This window comes from Bombus huntii, chromosome 8, assembly GCF_024542735.1.
Source record: "Bombus huntii isolate Logan2020A chromosome 8, iyBomHunt1.1, whole genome shotgun sequence".
NCBI classification, from domain to species: domain Eukaryota; kingdom Metazoa; phylum Arthropoda; class Insecta; order Hymenoptera; family Apidae; genus Bombus; species Bombus huntii.
Window position 1 is genome coordinate 2,590,001 of NC_066245.1, and position 20,868 is coordinate 2,610,868.

General features: G+C 42.0%; 1 protein-coding gene across 37 annotated transcripts in view; it reads right to left on the bottom strand.

Annotated features, from left to right (window-relative positions):
- Window positions 1-20,868, bottom strand: part of LOC126868784 (twitchin) — a 77,892-nt gene that overhangs the window by 15,124 nt on the left and 41,900 nt on the right. For all 37 annotated transcript variants that reach the window (XM_050624632.1, XM_050624631.1, XM_050624619.1 and 34 more), the window contains 36 exons: window positions 20,477-20,621; window positions 20,015-20,154; window positions 19,776-19,920; window positions 19,537-19,678; window positions 19,045-19,169; window positions 18,611-18,964; window positions 18,166-18,372; window positions 17,483-17,791; window positions 16,418-17,008; window positions 15,854-16,159; window positions 15,209-15,511; window positions 14,825-15,109; window positions 14,341-14,652; window positions 13,734-14,036; window positions 13,363-13,644; window positions 12,665-12,964; window positions 12,158-12,460; window positions 11,326-11,913; window positions 10,861-11,163; window positions 10,299-10,600; window positions 9,352-9,937; window positions 8,904-9,178; window positions 8,478-8,784; window positions 7,451-8,332; window positions 6,937-7,236; window positions 6,452-6,733; window positions 6,021-6,320; window positions 5,594-5,896; window positions 4,801-5,259; window positions 4,509-4,631; window positions 3,531-4,418; window positions 2,484-2,786; window positions 1,522-2,403; window positions 1,121-1,376; window positions 633-958; window positions 133-435 (listed from right to left, as the gene is read on the bottom strand). In XM_050624632.1, coding sequence (XP_050480589.1) covers window positions 133-435; window positions 633-958; window positions 1,121-1,376; window positions 1,522-2,403; window positions 2,484-2,786; window positions 3,531-4,418; window positions 4,509-4,631; window positions 4,801-5,259; window positions 5,594-5,896; window positions 6,021-6,320; window positions 6,452-6,733; window positions 6,937-7,236; window positions 7,451-8,332; window positions 8,478-8,784; window positions 8,904-9,178; window positions 9,352-9,937; window positions 10,299-10,600; window positions 10,861-11,163; window positions 11,326-11,913; window positions 12,158-12,460; window positions 12,665-12,964; window positions 13,363-13,644; window positions 13,734-14,036; window positions 14,341-14,652; window positions 14,825-15,109; window positions 15,209-15,511; window positions 15,854-16,159; window positions 16,418-17,008; window positions 17,483-17,791; window positions 18,166-18,372; window positions 18,611-18,964; window positions 19,045-19,169; window positions 19,537-19,678; window positions 19,776-19,920; window positions 20,015-20,154; window positions 20,477-20,621 — 12,520 coding nt within the window. The remainder of the gene's footprint in view (window positions 1-132; window positions 436-632; window positions 959-1,120; window positions 1,377-1,521; window positions 2,404-2,483; window positions 2,787-3,530; window positions 4,419-4,508; window positions 4,632-4,800; window positions 5,260-5,593; window positions 5,897-6,020; window positions 6,321-6,451; window positions 6,734-6,936; window positions 7,237-7,450; window positions 8,333-8,477; window positions 8,785-8,903; window positions 9,179-9,351; window positions 9,938-10,298; window positions 10,601-10,860; window positions 11,164-11,325; window positions 11,914-12,157; window positions 12,461-12,664; window positions 12,965-13,362; window positions 13,645-13,733; window positions 14,037-14,340; window positions 14,653-14,824; window positions 15,110-15,208; window positions 15,512-15,853; window positions 16,160-16,417; window positions 17,009-17,482; window positions 17,792-18,165; window positions 18,373-18,610; window positions 18,965-19,044; window positions 19,170-19,536; window positions 19,679-19,775; window positions 19,921-20,014; window positions 20,155-20,476; window positions 20,622-20,868) is intronic.

Below are 20,868 nucleotides of genomic sequence, written 5' to 3' on the forward strand. Positions count from 1 at the left end.
TACGAATACATAGAAATTGAATATAAATAGAGATTTGCTTCATTCTTTACATATTTATTATAAAAAATACTTAATAACAATGCATGATCATCCGTAATCGAGAAATAACGAGTACAGTAAAAATATGCTCACAGTAACGAGGTTTGGCAGTGATGAGATCGCTCGGCTCTGATGGCTCTGATTGTCCAGCAGCGTTAACAGCAATTACACGGAATTCGTATTCTTGTCCTTCCGTTAAGTCAGGAACAGTTGTATTTGTCTGATTTGGTGGAACGTGAACCGCGTTGACCCAGTATGGACTACCCTTTTCTTTCTTCTGGACGATGTATTCTGTAATGGGAGAACCACCATCGCTGCTTGGTGCTGGCCATTGCAGATCGACGTGATCTCTGTCCCAGTCTGTGATCTGTGGTCTTCCAGGAGCGTCGGGTTCGTCTACAAATACGAAATCGTATTTCTATTAGATCTGTACACTTCTTGTTAACTTTTAGAATGTGATTTCTCCTTGTTTTCCTTGTAATTTAAATCGTTCCGTTTTTAAGGAATTTGCTACTATAATTGATGTTTGACAGGCCATTTTTTATCATACAAATAATTAGAAATCTTTGAATCGTTCATAGTCGAACACTAACCGAACAAATTCTTAGCGATGATACTCTTTGGTGCTTCGAGAGGATCGGATTCTCCAATGGTGTTGACAGCTTTCACACGGAAGAGATACTCCTTGCGATGCGTCAGTCGCGCTACTTCGTGGCTCAATATCGTGCTCATGCCAGCATCGGACCAAGTGCCTCGCGACAGATCCATTTTTTCGATAATATAGTGCAATATGGGGCTGCCACCATCGTCCAATGGATGGCCCCAAGCCAAGTGACAACCTTCCTTGGTGATTTTGCTGATCTCGAGCGGTTTCTGTGGTGGTGATGGCCTATCGAGGACGGTGACTCTGGCGCTTGAACTGAAACATTTTATTTCGCTTTATCTAACTATACTAAACTAAACAGAAGTTCGTTATAGAGATGGTATAAACGGGGTCCTACTACACTCAAGTTCCACTTTGTCATAAAAATTTGAATTTACATAAACACCTACAGTCTAGTTATCATAGATTCGAAATTACCTGAATTTCCCGTGCTCGTTCTCCAAAGTGAGAGCGTAACGGCCAGTGTCAGAGCGAACAGAGAATGGAATCTCAAAGGTGGTTTCGGTATGAGTAGTGTACATTTCATGGCGAGAGTCGGCCATAATCACCTCTCCGTCCAGGGTCCAAGTGGCCGTAGGTTTAGGCGATGCTTGGATAGGGATGATGTAGCTAATCTTCTGTCCAGCTCGAACAACCAAGTCGCTCAGTGCATGTGGATCAAAGGATGGAGCAACTGTAAGAAAAATGATCATACATATACTCTTTGTTCAAAAGATAAACTTAAGTAAAGTTAAATAAAATTATATTTGAACGTTGTGTTTAAGTTTGAAAGTACGTTTTACACAGAAAAAAGAAGAAGAAAGGAATTCTTTACTTACGGAAACGTGGTTTTGCAACGATAGGGGAAGAAGCTTCGGATGGCTCGCCAGGACCAGCTTTATTAACAGCGATGACCCTAAACTCATATTCTTGTCCTTCAACAAGATCTGGTACCCTGGCGCTAGTTTTAGTTCCATCGATTTCCAAAGCCTTCTCCCACGTGCCAAAACGAGGTTTCTTTTCGATGATATATCCCGTAATAGGTGAACCACCATCTTTTTTCGGTCGTGTCCATTCCAAGTCGACGTGATCCTTGTCCCAATCAGTGGCAACAGGTGTTCCAGGTTTGTCAGGCTTGTCGTACGGATCTTTCGCAGTAATGGTATCCATACCAGTGAGCGGCAACGATTCACCTTGCTTGTTTACCGCACGCACACGGAACTGATAGTCGTGGCCTTCGATCAGGTGATCCACGTGTGCATAAGTCGAGGAAGCTTCCGCTACTGGCACCCATCTCATGTTCTCTGTATCCATTTTCTCCACCTGGTAATATAGAATTTCTGAACCACCATCGTCTTTCGGTGGGCGCCATTTCAGGTCGCAACCGTTCTTTGTCACGTTGTCGATCCTTAAAGGTCCTTCCGGTGGTGCTGGAATGTCGAGGACGTTCACAGTTAAGGTAGCAGTGTCTTTGCCGTTGATGTTCTTCGCTTCCAGAGTGTACACGCCTGCATCGGAACGTTTCGCTTCGATCACGCGAACTTTGGTGTTGTAGTCTTCGTTTATGATCTTGATGCGATCGCTTGGCACGAGTATCGTGCCCTTCAGCGACCATTGTTTGGTTGGTGGCGGTTCGCCGATTACAGGAACGTCGAAGTCGTAGAAGCCACCGGCTTTTACTTTTACGTCCAGCATGTACTTCCTGTCGATCTTCGGTGCAACTGAAAATGAACATTTTTTTATCGACATATATACCTTTGATGAGGGGGGAGGGAAAGAAAAGAGATAAAGAGATAATTACGGTTCTTAGGTCGAGCCAAGTGAGATTTAGAAGCGTCAGAGGGTTCACCGGGGCCAGCTTTGTTAACAGCCCTAACGCGGAATTCATAATGCGTGCCCTCCACGAGATCGGGCACTCTTCCACGATTTACGTCACCCTCGACTTCTGCGCATTTCTCCCAGGTAGGACTGTATTTGTCTCGTTTCTCTATGATGTAACCAGTAATAGGTGAACCACCATCTTCTTGCGGACGATCCCATTGAAGTTCGACAAAGTCCGAGTCGTAGTCGCTGACGGTCGGAGTGCCAGGTTTTCCCGGCTCGTCTAAAGATAATAATTATGTTTAATAAAAGAAGCGATCCAAGGTATAACGAGATTGTAGATCTTTACGCAAATTTATATCCTTATAAAAACAAGTAAAGAAATAAGATCTGAATAGAGATTTGTTTTGTAGCGGCACATGAGTCATAGCACGATTCGGATCGAGAGTGACTCGTGTTATTGTTTTGCCTCGGGGTATTGACACTGTTCCGATGTACGAGATTTAGAAGTAAACAAACTCCGGACAAAACAATATCGCCGCTACGTACAATCGGCAACCAGAGTCGAATTCAAACTTTCCGGTATAAATAGACGAACAAGCTCTCTAAAACATTCATTATTCATTATCAGCCAGCGATGATTACGACGTATTATACTAACTCTGTATTTTTGTATTCAGAGCGATTTTTAAATATATCTGACTATCACAAGTATTCACTCGTTTCGTCATTTAAAGCAACACGTTTGATATCCACCACAGTTTCTCCTATTAAAAATTACGACGAGAATTCTACATTGGATATTTGAGATATTTTTTAATATCATACCATTTATATAGAAAATAATACAAGACTTAATATACTTGAATCTAATCAATTGATATATAAACGGTACAATAAAGACAAAGTACAAGTACTTATTGTAGCCACTATGAATGAATTTCTCATGGAACGACCTAATATTTCTTTACTTCTATTCATGAGATTACGAACCTGCGCAAAATATCGAATGAAAGCTCACACTCACCGAATGGATTCTTCGCTTCGATGCCCTGCATAGCCGTGAGCGGTTCTGATTTGCCTTGCTTATTAACCGCGCGGACTCTGAACTTGTACTTATGACCTGGCGTAAGCCCTTCAACATCCAACGAGGTCTGCGGTCCGTCCGTCTCTCCTGCAGGTACCCAGCGACCAGTCGCTTCGTCCATCTTTTCCACAACGTATTTGTCGATTGGTTGGCCACCGTCGTCTTCCGGTGGTTTCCACGATAATTTGCATCCTTCCGCGTGCACGTCAGATGCTCTGAGCGGTCCTTGAGGTGGACTCGGTTTGTCCAGAACCGTTACCTTGACAACTGCTTCGTCCATGCCATTTATATTCTCGGCGGTGATAGTGTATCTTCCAGATTCCGCTCTGGTAGCATTTCTGACGCTGAGAGTCGTGTTGTAATCCACGTGTTTTACTTTTATACGCTCTGTCGGTCGCACCTCGCGTTTTCCCAACATCCATTTCGTGGTTGGAGGAGGTTCACCCGAAACCTTCACGTCGAAGCTGAAGTTTTGACCAGCTTTGATTCTGACCTCTACCAAATTCGTACGATCGATCTTCGGTGCTAGGTTTCGCGGCTTGGCAATGATCGTTGGCGTCGGATCCGAAGGTTCGCCAGGGCCAGCCTTGTTTACGGCTCGCACGCGGAACTCGTAAGGCTGGCCTTCTATCAAGTCAGGGACAGTGGCTGACGTTTCATCCGCTGGTACCTCTACGGCCTTCTCCCATTCGCCGTATTTGTCTTTCTTCTCGATTATGTAGCCAGTAATAGGCGAGCCACCGTCGTTCGCTGGCGGTGTCCATGCGAGATCGACGTGGTCCTTGTCCCAATCGGTAACACGCAGATCGCCTGGTTTATCTGGTTCGTCTAAGAATTTACAATTGTAAACGTAATTAAAAATGTCGACGGCGAACGACCTCGCTAACGTTGCAAGCAGATAAATTTTTGCTTACTCACCGAATGGATTCTTAGCTATGATCGTTTGTTCCGCTTCCAGAGGTTTAGACTCTCCCTCGGCATTTACCGCGCTAACTCGGAACAGATATTCTTTGCCCGGTGTCAGTCCACTTACCTCCAGGTCTATTGAAACACAAGAAAGTTTATTCGTTTATCTGACATTACAACGATATTTCTGTATAATATGATTATAATATTAAAAATTGTACGCGTAGCGACTTTTTAAAAGAATGCCTTTCAATTACATGGTTAAAATTATAAATATATAATCTAAAATAATTATGGGACTTACTAGGTTCGGTAGATCGGCCGCAAGGCACCCAGCATCCAGTCTCTGGGTCCATTTTGTCCACTTGATAATACTCGATCGGGGTGCCACCATCGTCTTTCGGTCTCTTCCATTTCAACTTGCATCCCTCTTTGTGAACATCCGTTACTTGAAGCGGACCTTCCGGTGGCATTGGTTTGTCCGTGACTGTGACTTGTATGGTGACGGAATCCCTTCCAGAGGAATTGGTGGCTGTGACACTGTAATCGCCGCTGTCGTCGCGCGACACAGGACGAATGCTGAATTTGGTGCTATAATCGGAATTGTCTATCTGCACTTTCCTATCGGAATGCAGAGGAATAGCTCCGTATCGCCACTCGATGTGTGGTGGAGGCTCGCCGATCACATTAGCATCGAATCTCAGTAACGAACCAGCCGACAGAGTAACGTCACGCAGATTGCGCCGATCGATCTTGGGTGCCACTGTCGAAATGAAATTTATATGTAAGCCATCGCTCGATCAAGTGCCAAAAATCGATTTCACAGATGATTATTTATAGAGCGTTGGGTGCGTTATCGTTAATGATGTCTATCCGAAAATTATGTATGATATTATATTTGCGACGAGGATACTGCTTCTTTTGTCTCAGGGATACAAGGCGATGATAAGTTGGATTGTTGCCACGATCGTTGAAAGATAGATTCTTCGAGACTCGATACACTTCGTTAAATCGATAACGAGGTAACGTGAAAACATAACGTTATTGAAAAATGTAAAGTAACGTTAGTGCATTGAAATTAATAACGAAATACTTACGATAGCGTGGTTTAGCGGTGAACGTCTTGCTGGTATCGCTGGGCTCTGACTGCCCGGCTTTGTTCACAGCTATCACGCGGAACAGATAATCGTTACCCTCGATGAGCCCGTGAACCAGACCTTTCGTGGTCGGTACTTCGATTTCCAAAGCCTTTTCCCACATTGTACTGTATTTGTCTTTCTTTTCGATGATGTAGCCGGTAATGGGTGATCCACCATCGCTGACCGGTTCTTTCCATGTAAGCTCAACCTGGTTGGCGGTCCAATCGACTGGTTCCGGCGCACCAGGAGGACTTGGTACAGCTGAAAGAAGTTGTCACTGTTAAATTTCTTGCGGGGCTCCCAAGCTCATTCGTTTGTTCGTCTGTATCATTGCAGAATGGAATGTTTAATTTACGGGCAATTAGAATCCAATAATTTCACTTACTGAATGGATCTTTCGCTACAATCGAGCTGAATGTTTCCAGTGGTTCCGATTCTCCTTCTTTGTTAAGCGCCTTCACTCTGAACTTGTATTCGTGTCCAGGTGTCAGTCCTTCCACCTTCATTTCCGGTCCTGTCGTCTTGCCGACTGGTAACCAAACACCAGTGTCTGGATCGAATTTCTCCACGAGGTATCCCTCGATGGGTTCTCCACCGTCGTCCTTTGGTTTCTTCCACTTGAGCGTGCATCCTTCTGCGTGAATATCGGACACTTCCAGTGGTCCTTCTGGTTTGGCAGGTTTAGCTGCGAAAGAACCATAGGCGTAAGTAAGTCGCGCAACTTTATACAAATTTAGATAAATATTTATTCGAGACGGTATTTATCGGAATAACGCTCGACTCTAATTCGAAACAACGAAATAAATGAACACGTACAGACAACGGTGACTTCGACTTCCGCAGTGTCGGATCCATACTGATTGACAGCTGTGATCTTATAAATGCCGCTGTCTTTTCGTTCGGGTTTGTCGTTAAAGAACTTGGTATTGTATGGAACGTTCTGTATCCTGCGGAACGTTGTTTGTTGAATGCTCTTGTTGTTGAGAACCCATGTAACATCTGGCGGTGGTTCACCGATGATTTTCACGTCGAAGTGGAATCCTTCGTTCTCGCGTACTGTGATGTCGCGTAAGTTCTTTCTGTCGATCTTAGGTGCAACTGTTGGAAGACAATCGATTAGTCGATAGTTCAGTCGAGACGATCGATAATTCAGTTTCTTATAAGTCAAACTGATCTCAATTGTACCTTCTGTTTTTAACTGAGTATGTGATTGTGATTAGCATTTAACTTTTTATACGGAATTGATCAGTGTGGCTTCTACGCAATTCGATCGATTGCATAAAAATTGGAAAAATTCTTACGTCGTCGACTCTTGGCTGTAATCGGTTTGCTGGTTTCGGATGGTTCACCGGGACCAGCAATGTTAACAGCTTTCACGCGGAACTCATACTCGACACCCTCGTCGAGATTATCGACGCGTCCTTTGCAATCAGGTCCGGTTTCGCAAGCCTTTATCCATCGTGGACTGTCTTTCTCGCGCTTCTCAATTATGTATCCAGTGATTGGAGATCCACCATCGGTTAAGGGTGGAGTCCATCTTAGGTCTATGTGATCCTTGTCCCAATCGGTTGCCTCTGGTCGACCAGGCGGCCCAGGTTCGTCTATAAAACGAATTTGGTGGTTCGTCTTCAGTCTTTTTTCTTTTTTCAATTTCGAGAATACAACGATGCGCTTTGAAACACTTCGGATTGTTTCGAAATTTAAATTTAAACGATCATTATCGGTAAAGAAAATCGACGTTAAAATAAAAAATACAACGAATTATAACAAATATATGGTTAATATCATGAATCAATAAATGTTTGAAATACTAACCGAAGGGATTCTTGGCTACGATTCCGTGTTCAGTTTCCAAAGGTTCCGATTCGCCTTCAGCATTCACAGCGCTAACTCGGAACTTGTATTCCTGACCAGGTACCAAATTTTCCACTACCATAGTAGGTTCCTTCGTGCGTCCCACTGGAATCCACCTTCCTGTTTCCGTGTCCATTTTTTCGACCACGTAATGATCCAGCGGTGTGCCACCATCATCCAGGGGTGGATTCCATTTCAGTGTGCATCCTTCTTTGTGCACGTCGGATACTTTAAGCGGGCCTTCTGGTTTGCTAGGTTTGTCCAAGACCAAAATCTCGATCGACGCTTCATCTTTTCCAGAGCTGTTCTCTGCTTTCAGCGTCAACGTGCCAGTGTGAGCTCTGCTAGCGGACGATACCAAGAACTTGGTTTTGTAATCTTCCAATTCGATGGTCACCGCGCCAGCAGACTCCTGTTTGGCTTTGTTCAAGAACCATGTTTTCGTTGGAGGTGGTTCACCGGTAACTTTCACGTCTAATCGAATGTGAGTGCCAGCTTTGATCGTTAGATCTTTCAAGTTGGTACGATCTATCTTCGGTGCTGCGTAACGATCCTTGGCTACTAGACTGTCGCTTGGTTCACTGGGTTTGCTCTGACCACCTTTGTTCACCGCTTTCACACGGAACTGATACTTCTGTCCTTCGACGAGATCCTCGACTCTGCCTTCTGTTTTGTTTCCAGGAACTTCAGCCGCCTTCTGCCATTTGCCGTATTGATCTTTCTTTTCGATGATGTACTTCTCGATCGGCGCACCGCCATCCTTCTTTGGCGCTTTCCACTTTAAGTCTACGTGGTGCTTCGACCAATCCTTTAGATCCGGCTTGCCTGGGGCGTCTGGCTCGGCTACGGTAACACAGCAAGATTATGAAAATAGTACTGAATGACCAGAAATTTGAAGGAGAAGGTATCGTATATCATGGTGGTACGAATTTAAGCAGAAAAGCTTAAGAATCGCCGGTATACCGAAGTTGAAATAACATCTACTTACTGTAAGGGTTCTTGGCAGTGGTTGGAATCGCCGTCTCCAATGGTTCGGATTCACCTTCGGAATTGACAGCCTTCACGCGGAACATGTAGTCTTTGCCTTCGTTGAGGCCGGTGATTTCTGCTTCTGGAGTCTTGCTCGTGCCACAAGGTACCCACCTTCCGGTATCAACGTCCATCCTTTCGATGACATAATGATCGACTGGCTCGCCACCGTCGTCGTCGGGTTTGTCCCATTTCAATTTGCATCCCTCTGCGGTCACGTCTGACACCTCGAGCGGTCCCTTTGGTTTGCCAGGTTTGCTCAATACCTGGAAGAGAAAATAATTTATCGTTTGTTCTTTTCTTTTTATAAGTTCTCTCTCTCTCTCTCTCTCTCTATCTATCTATGTACGCTACTCAGAATTATCAGAGTAGTATCTTAACGTACCTGGAGCTCGACATCGACTTGATCGGTGCCGCTGTCGTTCTTGGCAATAACAGTGTAAGTTCCAGCATCCGATCTCTGTAATTTGCTTATAATGAAGGTGGTGTGATAGTCTTCATTTTCGATCTTAAGACGGTCCATGCTCTTAAGCACAGCGTCCTTGAGCTTCCAAGTAATGACTGGTGGTGGTTCACCTTGTATATCTGCTTCGATTCGTAACATTTGTCCCGTTCGCATAATCTTCTTCTGTAGGTTTTTGCGATCGATACGTGGTGCCACTTTACGCGATGAAAAAGAAAAAGAATTTATCAGTATCAGACAATATATACGAAATTTGATAGGAAAGAGGAGGCGTGTAATTCTTAAACAGATTCCACGAGAACACAAGCTTCTACGAACTTCCTTGAATGAGTTTAGCCGTGAAACAGTATACTATGACCTATACACTTACAGAATCGCGGCTTAGCCACAACGCTCTTCGAGGTATCGCTGGGTTCACCGGGTCCGGCTCTATTGACAGCAACTACTCTGAACTCGTATTCGTGACCTTCCTGGATGCCATCGGTGACCTTGGCAGTAGTGCGATCTCCAAGAACATTAGCAACGTCTATCCATTGCCGTCCTTCTTTGTCTCTCATCTGTACAATATATTTCTCAATTGGAGCACCGCCGTCGTCTTTCGGTGCTGTCCATTCAAGGTCAACGAAGTCCTTGTCCCAGTTTCTGATTTCTGGACGACCAGGTTTGCCAGGCTCGTCGAACGGATTTTTAGCTATGATAGACTTGTCCGCTTCCAAGTCGTCGGATTCACCTTCGCGATTTACCGCTTTCACACGGAATTTGTACGGCTTGCCTTCCTGGAGTCCGGTTACCGTAACTTCCGGTTCCACGGATTTCGCACAAGGAATCCATTGTCCGGTAAGAGGATCCAACTTCTCGATCTCATAGTATTCGACTGGCACACCGCCGTCGTCGTCGGGTTTCTCCCATTTCAATTTGCAACCGTGTTTATTCACGTCGGAGATTTCGAGAGGACCCTGTAACGCAAAATAGTAATTCTTCACTGGCTAGAAGTTTTACAATTTTTAAAGAATATAACTTATTTTCGAAAAAGTCTGATTCTTTAAATTTAGAATTATGTTTTACTATCGAATTCGTGTAGGGTTACAGCTAAATAAAATAATAACTCTAATAAATAATAACTCTAAATAAGGGGTTTTCATTGAATGAATTCGAATGTTACTTATTACGATGCCGAATTATTGTGATTTCAATAATGCCAGATAGGTATTCGTAGTTCTAATAATTTCTACGAAATTGTATTCCAAACTGTTACTTTATACCCTGCTATGCAAACAGGGGATGGGAATGTAGAAACGTTTTCAATAAAATACGTACTTTTGGTTTGCTTGGTTTACCGATGACGATTATTTCGACATCGGCACTGTCCTCGCCTACTTCGTTCTTTGCTTTAATTACGTATTTTCCGGTATGAGCCCTCTTAGTCTTCAGGATGAAGAATTTGCTATTGTAGTCAATGTTGTCGATACGGATCGTATCGTCCGACTTAAGTTCTTTCTCTTTAAAGTACCAAGTTACATTTGGTGGTGGCTCACCAATGATATTCACGTCCAAGGTTACGGTGAGACCAACTTTTACAGTTATCGGTTGCAAATTGGTACGATCGATGAATGGTTTCACTGTAACAGGACGAAACGAAATTTTAGTTATTGCTCGATTAACTCATCGATTAGCAATTCCTGTTCCGTGATATTTTTTATTATGTTAATTATTATATGTATAATTCCATAGATTCTAAGCGATCTTTAGCATTTTTGATATCAGCAAAAATAATGCGTAATGGTAATTATTATATTTTCCTCAGATAAGTTTAGATTCAAGTGGAATTTTACTATAATCGTAAAATATTTAATTCGAATAATATTAATGTTATACTCACGCCAACGAGCCTTAGCAGTGTGAGGATTGGTAGCCTCGCTAGGTTCACCAGGACCGGCCTTATTTACTGCTCGAACTCTGAACTGATATTGATTTCCTTCCTCTAGTCGGGTCACTGTTCCTGTACAAACTGGACCATCGACCTCTGCAGCCTTTACAAAGGCGGTACCAAACTTGTCTTTCATTTCGATTATGTATCCTGTGATAGGTGCACCGCCGTCTCGAATTGGCGGCTCCCACTTCAGTTTCACCATGTTCTCGGCCCAATCGATGATCTCTGGTAGACCAGGCGGAGCAGGTGGATCTGAAGGTTCAAGTTTAAGCGTTGTTACGACGCATATTTTAGAAAGCTAATTACCTAATTTTAACAATTAAAAACACGATCGAAACCCAGAGAAGAAATAAACACGTTATCTAATCACCGTGAGAAATTAAAATCTAAAATTTTCCAAGTAATTCTTCATACCATAAGGATTTTTAGCGACGATGGGAACATCTGTCTGCAAAGGTTCGGATTCTCCTTCCTCGTTTACAGCCTTGACGCGGAATTCGTATCTCTTTCCAGGTTCCAAACCGGTAAGAGTGAGCTCTGTTTTTTCAGGATCAACCATCCCAGCGGATACCCATCGACCTGTAGTTGTATCCATTTTCTCCACCAAGTAATTAGACAGTGGCAAACCACCGTCGTCTCTCGGTTTGTTCCACTTTAATTTGCATCCCTCCTTGTGAATATCTGTCACTTCCAACGGACCTTCTGGTTTTCCAGGCTTATCGAGAATCATAATTTCAACGTCAGCCTCGTCCTGTCCGGAATCGTTCACAGCTTTGATGGTGTATTTGCCACTGAGCTTGCGACTAGTGTTGGTCAACTGAATCTTTGTCAGGTAATCTTCGTTATCGATTTTCACGTTGGCTCCGGTTTGCAGCTCTGCACCACCGAAGCTCCAGGTGACGGTTGGTGGTGGTTCACCTTCGATGTCGACTTCCAGTTTCACCGTTTGGCCGGCTCTCACTTTGATCGTTTGCAATTTGTCACGGTTGATGTGTGGTTTCACTGAAAATCGAAAATTAAATAGTAACATCTCCGAATCGATTGCAACGAGCAGTTTGCAAATGCAAATATTCAAAATATATTAGCAATGTGTTGAATTTAAGTTTAATGTATCGAACGATATCTACGATACATGTGCAGATATATAAATGCGATATGAGAATAATTGTTATACATTTGCAGAATCATTCGCAATCTAATTAAGAAATTAGATTTATCAATAAAGACATTGCTGAAAGATACTCACAGAATCGCGCCTTTGCAACATGTGGCTTGGTTGAGTCGCTTGGTTCGGATGGTCCAGCTTTGTTAACGGCACGCACACGGAATTGATAAACAGAGCCCTTTTTAAGGCCTGTGACGCGCCCCTTTGGTTGCGGTGATTGAGTTACCGTAGCTTCTACCCAATTTGTCGATGGTTTCTCTTTCATTTCTATTATGTAACCCGTAATAGGTGCACCTCCCGTATCTTTTGGCGGTTCCCATTTCAGATCGACACGATCCACGTCCCAATCTTCCAACTCTGGTACACCAGGCTTACTAGATACGTCTAAAAATTATTCGGATGATTAATTTTTTTCTCATTCGTTTAAAAATACCCTATGAATGTCTACTATGTCAGAATGTTGATGATACTTTGGTTGATTTGTGTTAACAATGCACGCATTTTATTAGAATATATGAATATACTAATAACAAATGAAAGATGATCAATCTACAGCATTGTGTGAAATGTGAAGTATAAAGGTCTTACCATAAGGATTCTTTGCAAGGGTCGTGCTATCAGTGACCAATGGTTCCGATTCGCCTTCTTCGTTAACTGCTTTCACTCGGAATTCATATTCGTGACCTTCTTGGAGGCCTTTAACGTCCATTTCGGTATCTGAAGTGCGTCCAACCGGGATCCATCTTCCGGTGGATTTGTCTAGTTTCTCCACTACATACCCAGTAATAGGTTTACCACCATCGTCTTCTGGTTTTCCCCATTTCAATTTGCAACCGCTCTTTGTGACATCGGACACTTTCAGAGGACCCTCTGGTTTTCCAGGAGACGCTATTAACATTTATAGTCACGTATATTATGCGTTAGGTATTATCAAGTATTGTCATATAAATAGATACTATCATTCCTTAAAGAGAAAGATTATTGCGTTGTAAGTAATATGCTAGAGTTCCTGAATAGTGTATTACTGAATTTTGGTAGCTGACATTACTTATCTTCCAGCAATTTAGATTATTTTCTACTGATTAATAATTTAAGTTACTTAGTACTGGTGAGCACTGGTGAATTACTAAAACTAGTAGCGTGTCCAAATCATTACTGATGAAATACAGTCATTAGTTTTGGATACTTCTTCGGTATATTTTTCGTCAGTTTTCAATAATTTTCTTCTATAAGGATTGTTCCATAAAATTGCATCGTTAATGATCGAACATCAAAGTTAAACTTACAAAGTATGGTAATTTCGACCTCGGCTTCGTCTTCACCGTGTGCGTTTACAGCCTTGATCTTCCACACTCCAGTATTTTTACGTACGCTATCGGTAATACTAAGTTTCGTGTTGTAATCAACATTGACGATTTCGATATTTTCACCAGTTTTAACTTCTTGGTTCTTGTGATACCAGGTGATTTCTGGAGGTGGTTCACCGCGAACGTCCACGTCGTATTTGATTGGTTTGCCAGCTCGTACGGTGATAGGCTTCAAGTTTGTACGATCGATTCTTGGTTTCACTATTACAAAAGAAAACGTAGATTCGATGTAAGGTTTGGAAGGATTACATATCACAAAGTATAGTATCAAATAGGAATGCAATACTTACGGGATTTGTGTTTGCATATCTGCATCTTCGAGGCGTCTGATGGCGGAGATGGTCCGGCTTTGTTTACAGCAATAATCCTGAATTGATATTCTCCTCGCTCCTTCAGATCACCTACCTTCGCCTCCAGTTGACTTCCAGGTACCTCCATCGCTTTTTCCCAGTCTGGTTTATAACGATCTTTCTTCTCGATAATATACTTCTCGATCGGTGCACCACCATCGAAATCCGGAGCAGTCCATTTCAAACTTATGGACTCATTGTCGTAGTCGGTTATCTCAGGTGTTCCAGGTTTATGTGGTTCGTCTAGAAATTATCAGCAGAAATTGGTATGAAAGATTTTGCGATCCATTATACGTTCTGATCATTCTACTGTTCTTTTACTGTCAGATCTCAAAGATATAGCAAAGAAAATATAAATATCACTGTGTTTTTCATTTTCATCGTTTTCATCATGTTTTGCCCACGAATTTATATTAAAATTAATTATTCTCGTTTCTCCTATATTTTCTCTCTTTTAAAATATAAGAATTTCAAAAATATAATCAAGACATATCGATATAGTACTTGTACTCTGCGTTTCGCTTTGAATCGCAGCTTTCATGCCTACCATATGGATTTCTGGCGATGATCGGACGTTCGCTCTCAAGTGGTTCGGAATCACCTTCGTCGTTGACAGCTGTAACGCGGAATTTGTACTCGCCTCCTGGATTTAATCCAGTCACCTCGAATTCCGTATTCGGTGCATTGCCTGGAACTTTTCCCACTCTGACCCATTTGCCAGTTTTCGTGTCCAATTTTTCGATCTCGTATTCTTTGATCGGGACACCGCCATCGTCTTCTGGTTTCTCCCATTTCACCTTGGCCGAGGTTGCTGTAATGTCCGTCACTTCTAACGGACCCTTCGGTGCTTCTGGCTTGCCTGCGTAACAAAAGCAACTCTATTAACTCTCCTGTGGACACTTGGCTACACATCTACAAATTTTCTTCACGATCTCTTATGTTCTTGCCAAAGTAATCAAGAACTGAATAAGATAATTAAATAAGAAGTTCTAATAGAATATAACTGTATTTTAAGAATAATCGAAACGTACCGAGAACTGTAAGTTCGACAGTCTCTTCGTCCGTTCCGTTAGCGTTCTCCACTTTGAGAGTGTATTTTCCGGTGTCTTTGCGCATCGCGTTCACGATCGTAAAGTCTGTGTGATAATCGACGTTATCGATCTTGATGCGTTCCGTGTTGGTTAGAGGGATGTTATCCCTCCAAATCCATTTAATTTCTGGTGGTGGCTCTCCGGTGATGTCCACAGACCATTTGTGCGTACGTCCCGCCTTGATGATTACGGATTTGAAGTTGGTTCTGTCGATTCTTGGTTTAACTAAAATTCGATGATAAAATTTAATAATAAAATTAGGGTAAATTGACCGAAACGTTCGAATACTTATGAACAGCGTTTGTACATTGAGAACGAACTTACGGTTCTTGTGTTTGCAGAGGTGGTTGTCGGTAGGTTCGCTGGGTTCACTCGCGCCTGCTTTATTATGAGCACGAACTCGGAATTGGTAAATCATTTTCTCTTTCAGGCCTTCGACCTTCACTTCCGGAGTGGCGTCAGCGGTTTTCGTTACCTCGACCCAATCCACCGCAAATTTGTCTTTCATCTCAACGGTGTAGTGAGTGATTGGTCTGCCACCGTCGCTCTCAGGCTTCTGCCATTTCAAGGATACGCTAACGTTGTCGTAATCGAAGATTTCTGGTTTGCCAGGTTTGCTGGGCTCATCTAACGGAAACCAAGAGTTAAAGTTAAAGAATTGCAAACATTAGAGATTCGAGGCTGTAATATCATAACGTAAACGAGCTTCCAGGTGTAAACCACGTCATAAAAAGAAAAACGGAGGTTGATCCACGTGTTGATCAGTGTAGTTATGGAAAGCTTGAAGGCGATAAAACGCGCAAAATGCGCCTAACGTGCAAAAATATACGAAGATCACAGGAGGAAAAGACGACAAGTACGTTTTTTAACGCATTTTCCATAAAACTGTGATTTACACTCGAGAAAGCTTTGATTATAAAAGCTACGAACATCGTTGACTCCTCGTAAGCTATTAATGATTCTATTTACCATATGGATTCTTAGCAAGAATAGCTTCGTCGACTTCCAGTGGCTCGGATTCACCTTCCTTGTTCACAGCTTTCACGCGGAATTTGTATTTCTTCTTCGGAGTCAAGCCACCGAAGGTGAAGGAGTAATCGTTTGGTCCGACTTCTCCGGCAGGGATCCATCGTCCAGTGTCCATATCCATCTTTTCCAAAACGTAACCGGTAATATCGGTACCGCCATTGTCTTCCGGCTTTTGCCACTTCACTGTTATGTGATCGGATCGGACTTCTTCCACTTTCAGCGGACCAGTTGGTTTCGACGGCTTGTCTGCAGAAAGAGAAAGAAACGATTTGCAAAAGGTTCTCACGGTATCAAGCGGTTCGTCGACGAACACATAGGATGGAATAATTTACTATTTTACTTTGTAACTTCCTTAGAAGCATTTTCTAAAGAATCTTAACAATTTATGCGATAGCGAAAAGGATGACCGAAAGTTCTGAGCCATTGAATTTATATCCTAGTTCAGTAAGCCATAGACAAGTCAAAAGACATGACAGAGTAAAAAGGAAAGAAACAGAAACTTACCGAGTACAACAACGTCACCGACGCTCTCGCAGGTTCCAGAGCTGTTGGTCAGAACCAGCTTGTATTTGCCTGAATCTGGTCTAGTCGTTTTTCTAACAGTAAGCACCGTGTTCCTTTCATATTTATCGATCGTGATTCTTTCAGCTGCATCTTGAACAATTTCTTTTTGTCCAAGGAACCAATGGACTTCCGGCTCGGGTTCACCGGCATATTTAATATCGTATTTGATAACTTGTCCTTTCTTTATGATGAGATTGGTCAAACCATCGCCAACGATGTACGGTTTGACGAATCGGGATTTGGCGATAATTGGTTTCGTAGCGTCTGAAGGTGCACCAGGTCCGGCCTTGTTCACGGCTCTGATTCTGAATTCGTATTGGGTGCCTTCCTTCAGACCGTCGATGGTAGCTGCTGTTACGTCTCCTTCGATTTCTTTGCCCTTCACCCATTCTTTACCGAACTTCTCTTTGTACTCGATTATGTAGCCCGTGATCGGTGCTCCGCCATCGCTCTCTGGTTTCGTCCACTTCAAGTCGGCGTGATCTTTGTCCCAGTCCACCACCTCCACGTCCGTCGGTTTACCTGGCTCGTCTGTTAACAAGAATTACTTTTCTCATAATTTCGCCAGGACCATATTTTTTTGCTTATTTATACTTGAAAAATTTTGTTTGGAAAGTATAGCAATTTCAAGAAATTCTAGTTTAGAAAATGTTTAAAAATTTTAACTTAACGCGTTCACCATGGCGCCGATTTCGAGTAACTGTGCGTTCGCAATGCGAACGTATAATTAATTTTATACTAAACGTAATTTTATTCCGTGATCAGATCTACGTTGAACGTATTAACCCGTAACTGGTTTGATGATCGTTTCACCACGTAGACAGAAATATTCAGGAATTTACAAAAGGTGATATCGTGAGACACGCACATCAAGTTATACATTTATCGACAATACAACACTTCACGACGTATATTCTCAAAATCACCACAAAGACGATAATTCCTAGCGTTGCATAGATTCCGCCTGTCCAGTTACGGATTTAAAGTGAACTATTTCATACGTACCCCATGGATCTTTCGCGAGTACTGGTTTGGCGAACATCGCGGGTTCGCTGGAGCCAAGTTTGTTCACCGCTCTGATACGGAATTTGTATTCTTTTTTCGCTACAAGGTCTTTGACTTTGTAAACGCATTTCTCGCCAGGCATAACTTCGCCGACACTGTCCCATTGTGCCTTCTTGCTGAGGTCGAGACGTTCGATCACGTATTGCGTGATCGGTGATCCACCGTCGTCTTTCGATGGTTTGAAAGACACCACGCAAGAGTCTTGGAAGATCTCGGTAACGTCAACGTCCGTAGGCGGAGCTGGCACATCTAAACGAGGTTTGAACGATTAAGTTAGTTACAACGAATGGCACGGTTATTGTTCGTCGCTGGGAGAGAGGCGAGTGAAACGGTACACCGAAGTTGAGAGCGACGGCCTGCAAAGTTTTCAGGGAGAAAACGATAGAAGACACTGTAGGAAGTCGAGAAATTAGGTTCCTCTTTTTATACAGATTGGAGAATGAAGAAACGAGTAAGAATCAATCTTGTAAAATTAAAAATTTGTGTATCATATTCCATTGTTTTAGCGTACGGTGAAAAGTGTTTTAGTGGACAGTAAAATAACTTTACAAAAAACAAATAGAACACGTCTGAGCAACGGTACTGGTGTTGGGATAGAAATGATCGATCAAAAGTCGATTTACCTTGCATATTAATATTCACATCACGGACTTCCTCTCCTTGGCTGTTGCCAATCTTTACTTGATAAATTCCAGATTGGTCATGAGAAGGTTTCTTGATCTTGAACGTGATCTTGTCTTCGCCTACAACTATTTCTACATCCTTCAACGGCAATGGTTTGCCGTCTTTCATCAGTTTAGCTTCTACCTGGCTCTGTTTCGTTCCTTCGACTATGGACAAGAATAATAGTTTTAGAAGACGATCGCTTCGACGAATGAACATCGATATATTGACGTATCTACATGATAAAAATTAGCATTTCCTAATCATAGCAAATGGGGTTCAAGTAGCAATAAATTATTCCTCAGGATCTCGGTTTCTAATTACTTACAAGTATACGTGTGTACATGTATACGCGTGTTTCGAAAGGATTAAATCAACTCGTAACAAGGAAAGAACGAAACTTACTCTTGTAAGGAACAACGAACACAAGCGGTTGGCTGCAAGGACCTTCGACCTTATCGGGAATTTCAACGATCGGTTTACTCTCGCCCTTCTTCACCGTCAGTTTACAGCTGCTCGTTAACTGTCCGCTCTCACATGTAATTTCACCATCATCGCTCATTTCTAGTCTATTGAAGATTAGTTGATGCTTGCCACCACCCAAGTTCTTGATCTCGATCCTCTCACTGGGTTCGATCTTTTGGCCATTAAACAAGAAGATGGCAGGTGCGGTCTGATCTTGAAGTTCCACATCCAGTACCAATTTTTCTCTTTCCACTGCCACCGTGTCCTTCAACTTCTTGTTGAATCGGTTCGCATCTGAGGAGTTTGGTTATTAAATTAACGTAACATCCGATCGATAGATCTTATACGATCTTCCCGGTGCTAGGTCAACTTACAGTTTATAACTATTTCGGCTTCAGTCTTGTCAGCGTTGCTCACGCACGAGTATTGACCGGCATCTGTGACTTTTACATCCTTGATGATGAGCTTCCTCTTTCTGCCCTCTTCCTTGATCTGTACCCTGTACGATATTAATAGTATCTGTATTAAAATTCTACGTTTATGAGCAGCAAAACAACGAAGACTAATACGTGTATTTAATTTATGTTAATTCTACAGTTCGATCTTAATGTTGTTAATTAACTAAGGGATAAACGTCCTTGTACTTGCTCTGGGTAAAATTAGTTTTAAATTTTACCACGTTGTATCTGTCTTGCGAAAAGATCAGAAATTACATAACGTCTACGTTCGCATATATTGTCAGTATAATTTTTTAATCAGCATTCATTGTCGGTATAATAATTGATACGCGAGATGTTTGCTCTGCAGCTCGAAGGAATTCGATTTTGAAAGGATCGAGGAGATCGAATCTCAAACGACGTCATTACCTCTTGTCAGGTACAATCTCCTGGTCACCTCTGAACCATTTCACTTCGCCACCAGCGTCATCCAACTCGCAGACGAGCGTTAACGTTTCCTTTTCTACGATCTGCTGGGACTTGAGCACCTTTACGAACTTATAAGGATACTCTGCATGGAAGAAGGGATATTTTAGAATTTGCAAACATCGTCGATCACCAGAGTTTATAAAATATCTAGGATAACGTTTTCCTAGATTGAAACATACCAACTATAGTTAGAACCGTTTCAGTCTTGTCGGTTTGTTTGTTAATCTTACAAATGTACTCGCCGCTATCTTCAAGCGTAGCGCTCTTTATGGTTAATCGACAAACGCCGTTCATGTCCTTCGACATACTGTACGTATCGCCCTCCTAGAGATATTAATTAATCGTTTTTTTTTTATGTATTTTGTATTTTCAATTGTACGATGTACGAGAAATGAAATTGTAATCTTAAAAGCTTCACCTCCAACTTCGTTTTTCCTTTGTACCACGAAACTTGGGCGAGGTTGGAGCTAACTGTACATTCCATGTAAACTTCATGCTTAGTGTAACCACTTGTTTTCTTAGCCAGTGGTTTCGTAAATGTGTAAGTTGGGTCTGGTTCTGTGTAACAATAAATCAGTAGCTCGATATATTCTAGCCAAGATGATATATTGTGACTTATAGTCCGAGTCTATAATCGAATCTATGGTAGATAGAATGTTAATAAAAAAAAGGAGAAAAAAAGAAAGAATAGAAAATATAGAAAGGACAAAGAGCAGGACAACGACTTAACAAATTTAAAAACAAATACAAATTTAAAAACAAATACAAATTTAAAAAAAAGACCAAACTCTGTCCTCTTATTTGGTTTTGGAACAAGTATCGCTACGTATACTACTAGTCCTTGTACACAGTTCGCGAAAATCCATCGAATCGTACTAACCTTCAACGTTGAGGAAAGCTGTGCTGGAGATACCTGAAATTTCAATTTTATACTTCCCGGTATCCTCGACCTTGGGATTCATAATAATCAGTTGATAACAATCTTCCTCGTTCTTGAACTTGTATTTCGACGAAGGGAACAGTTCCTAAATAAGACAAGCAAATTTCTTTAAAAATTTCCGAATAAACCTTTCGATTAATATCTATTTTATTATTTGCCAATTAATTATTTAATAATAATTAGGTGCAAGATGATCATAGCGGTGTAGGCTAGTTCAATACCATTTTTCATAGAACGCTATTATATTGTAAACGGTTAGAAGGAACTGATTGAATATTGATTGTAGGAGAATAAAGTTGCAACTTAATTCGCCAACAAACTAAAACGACGAC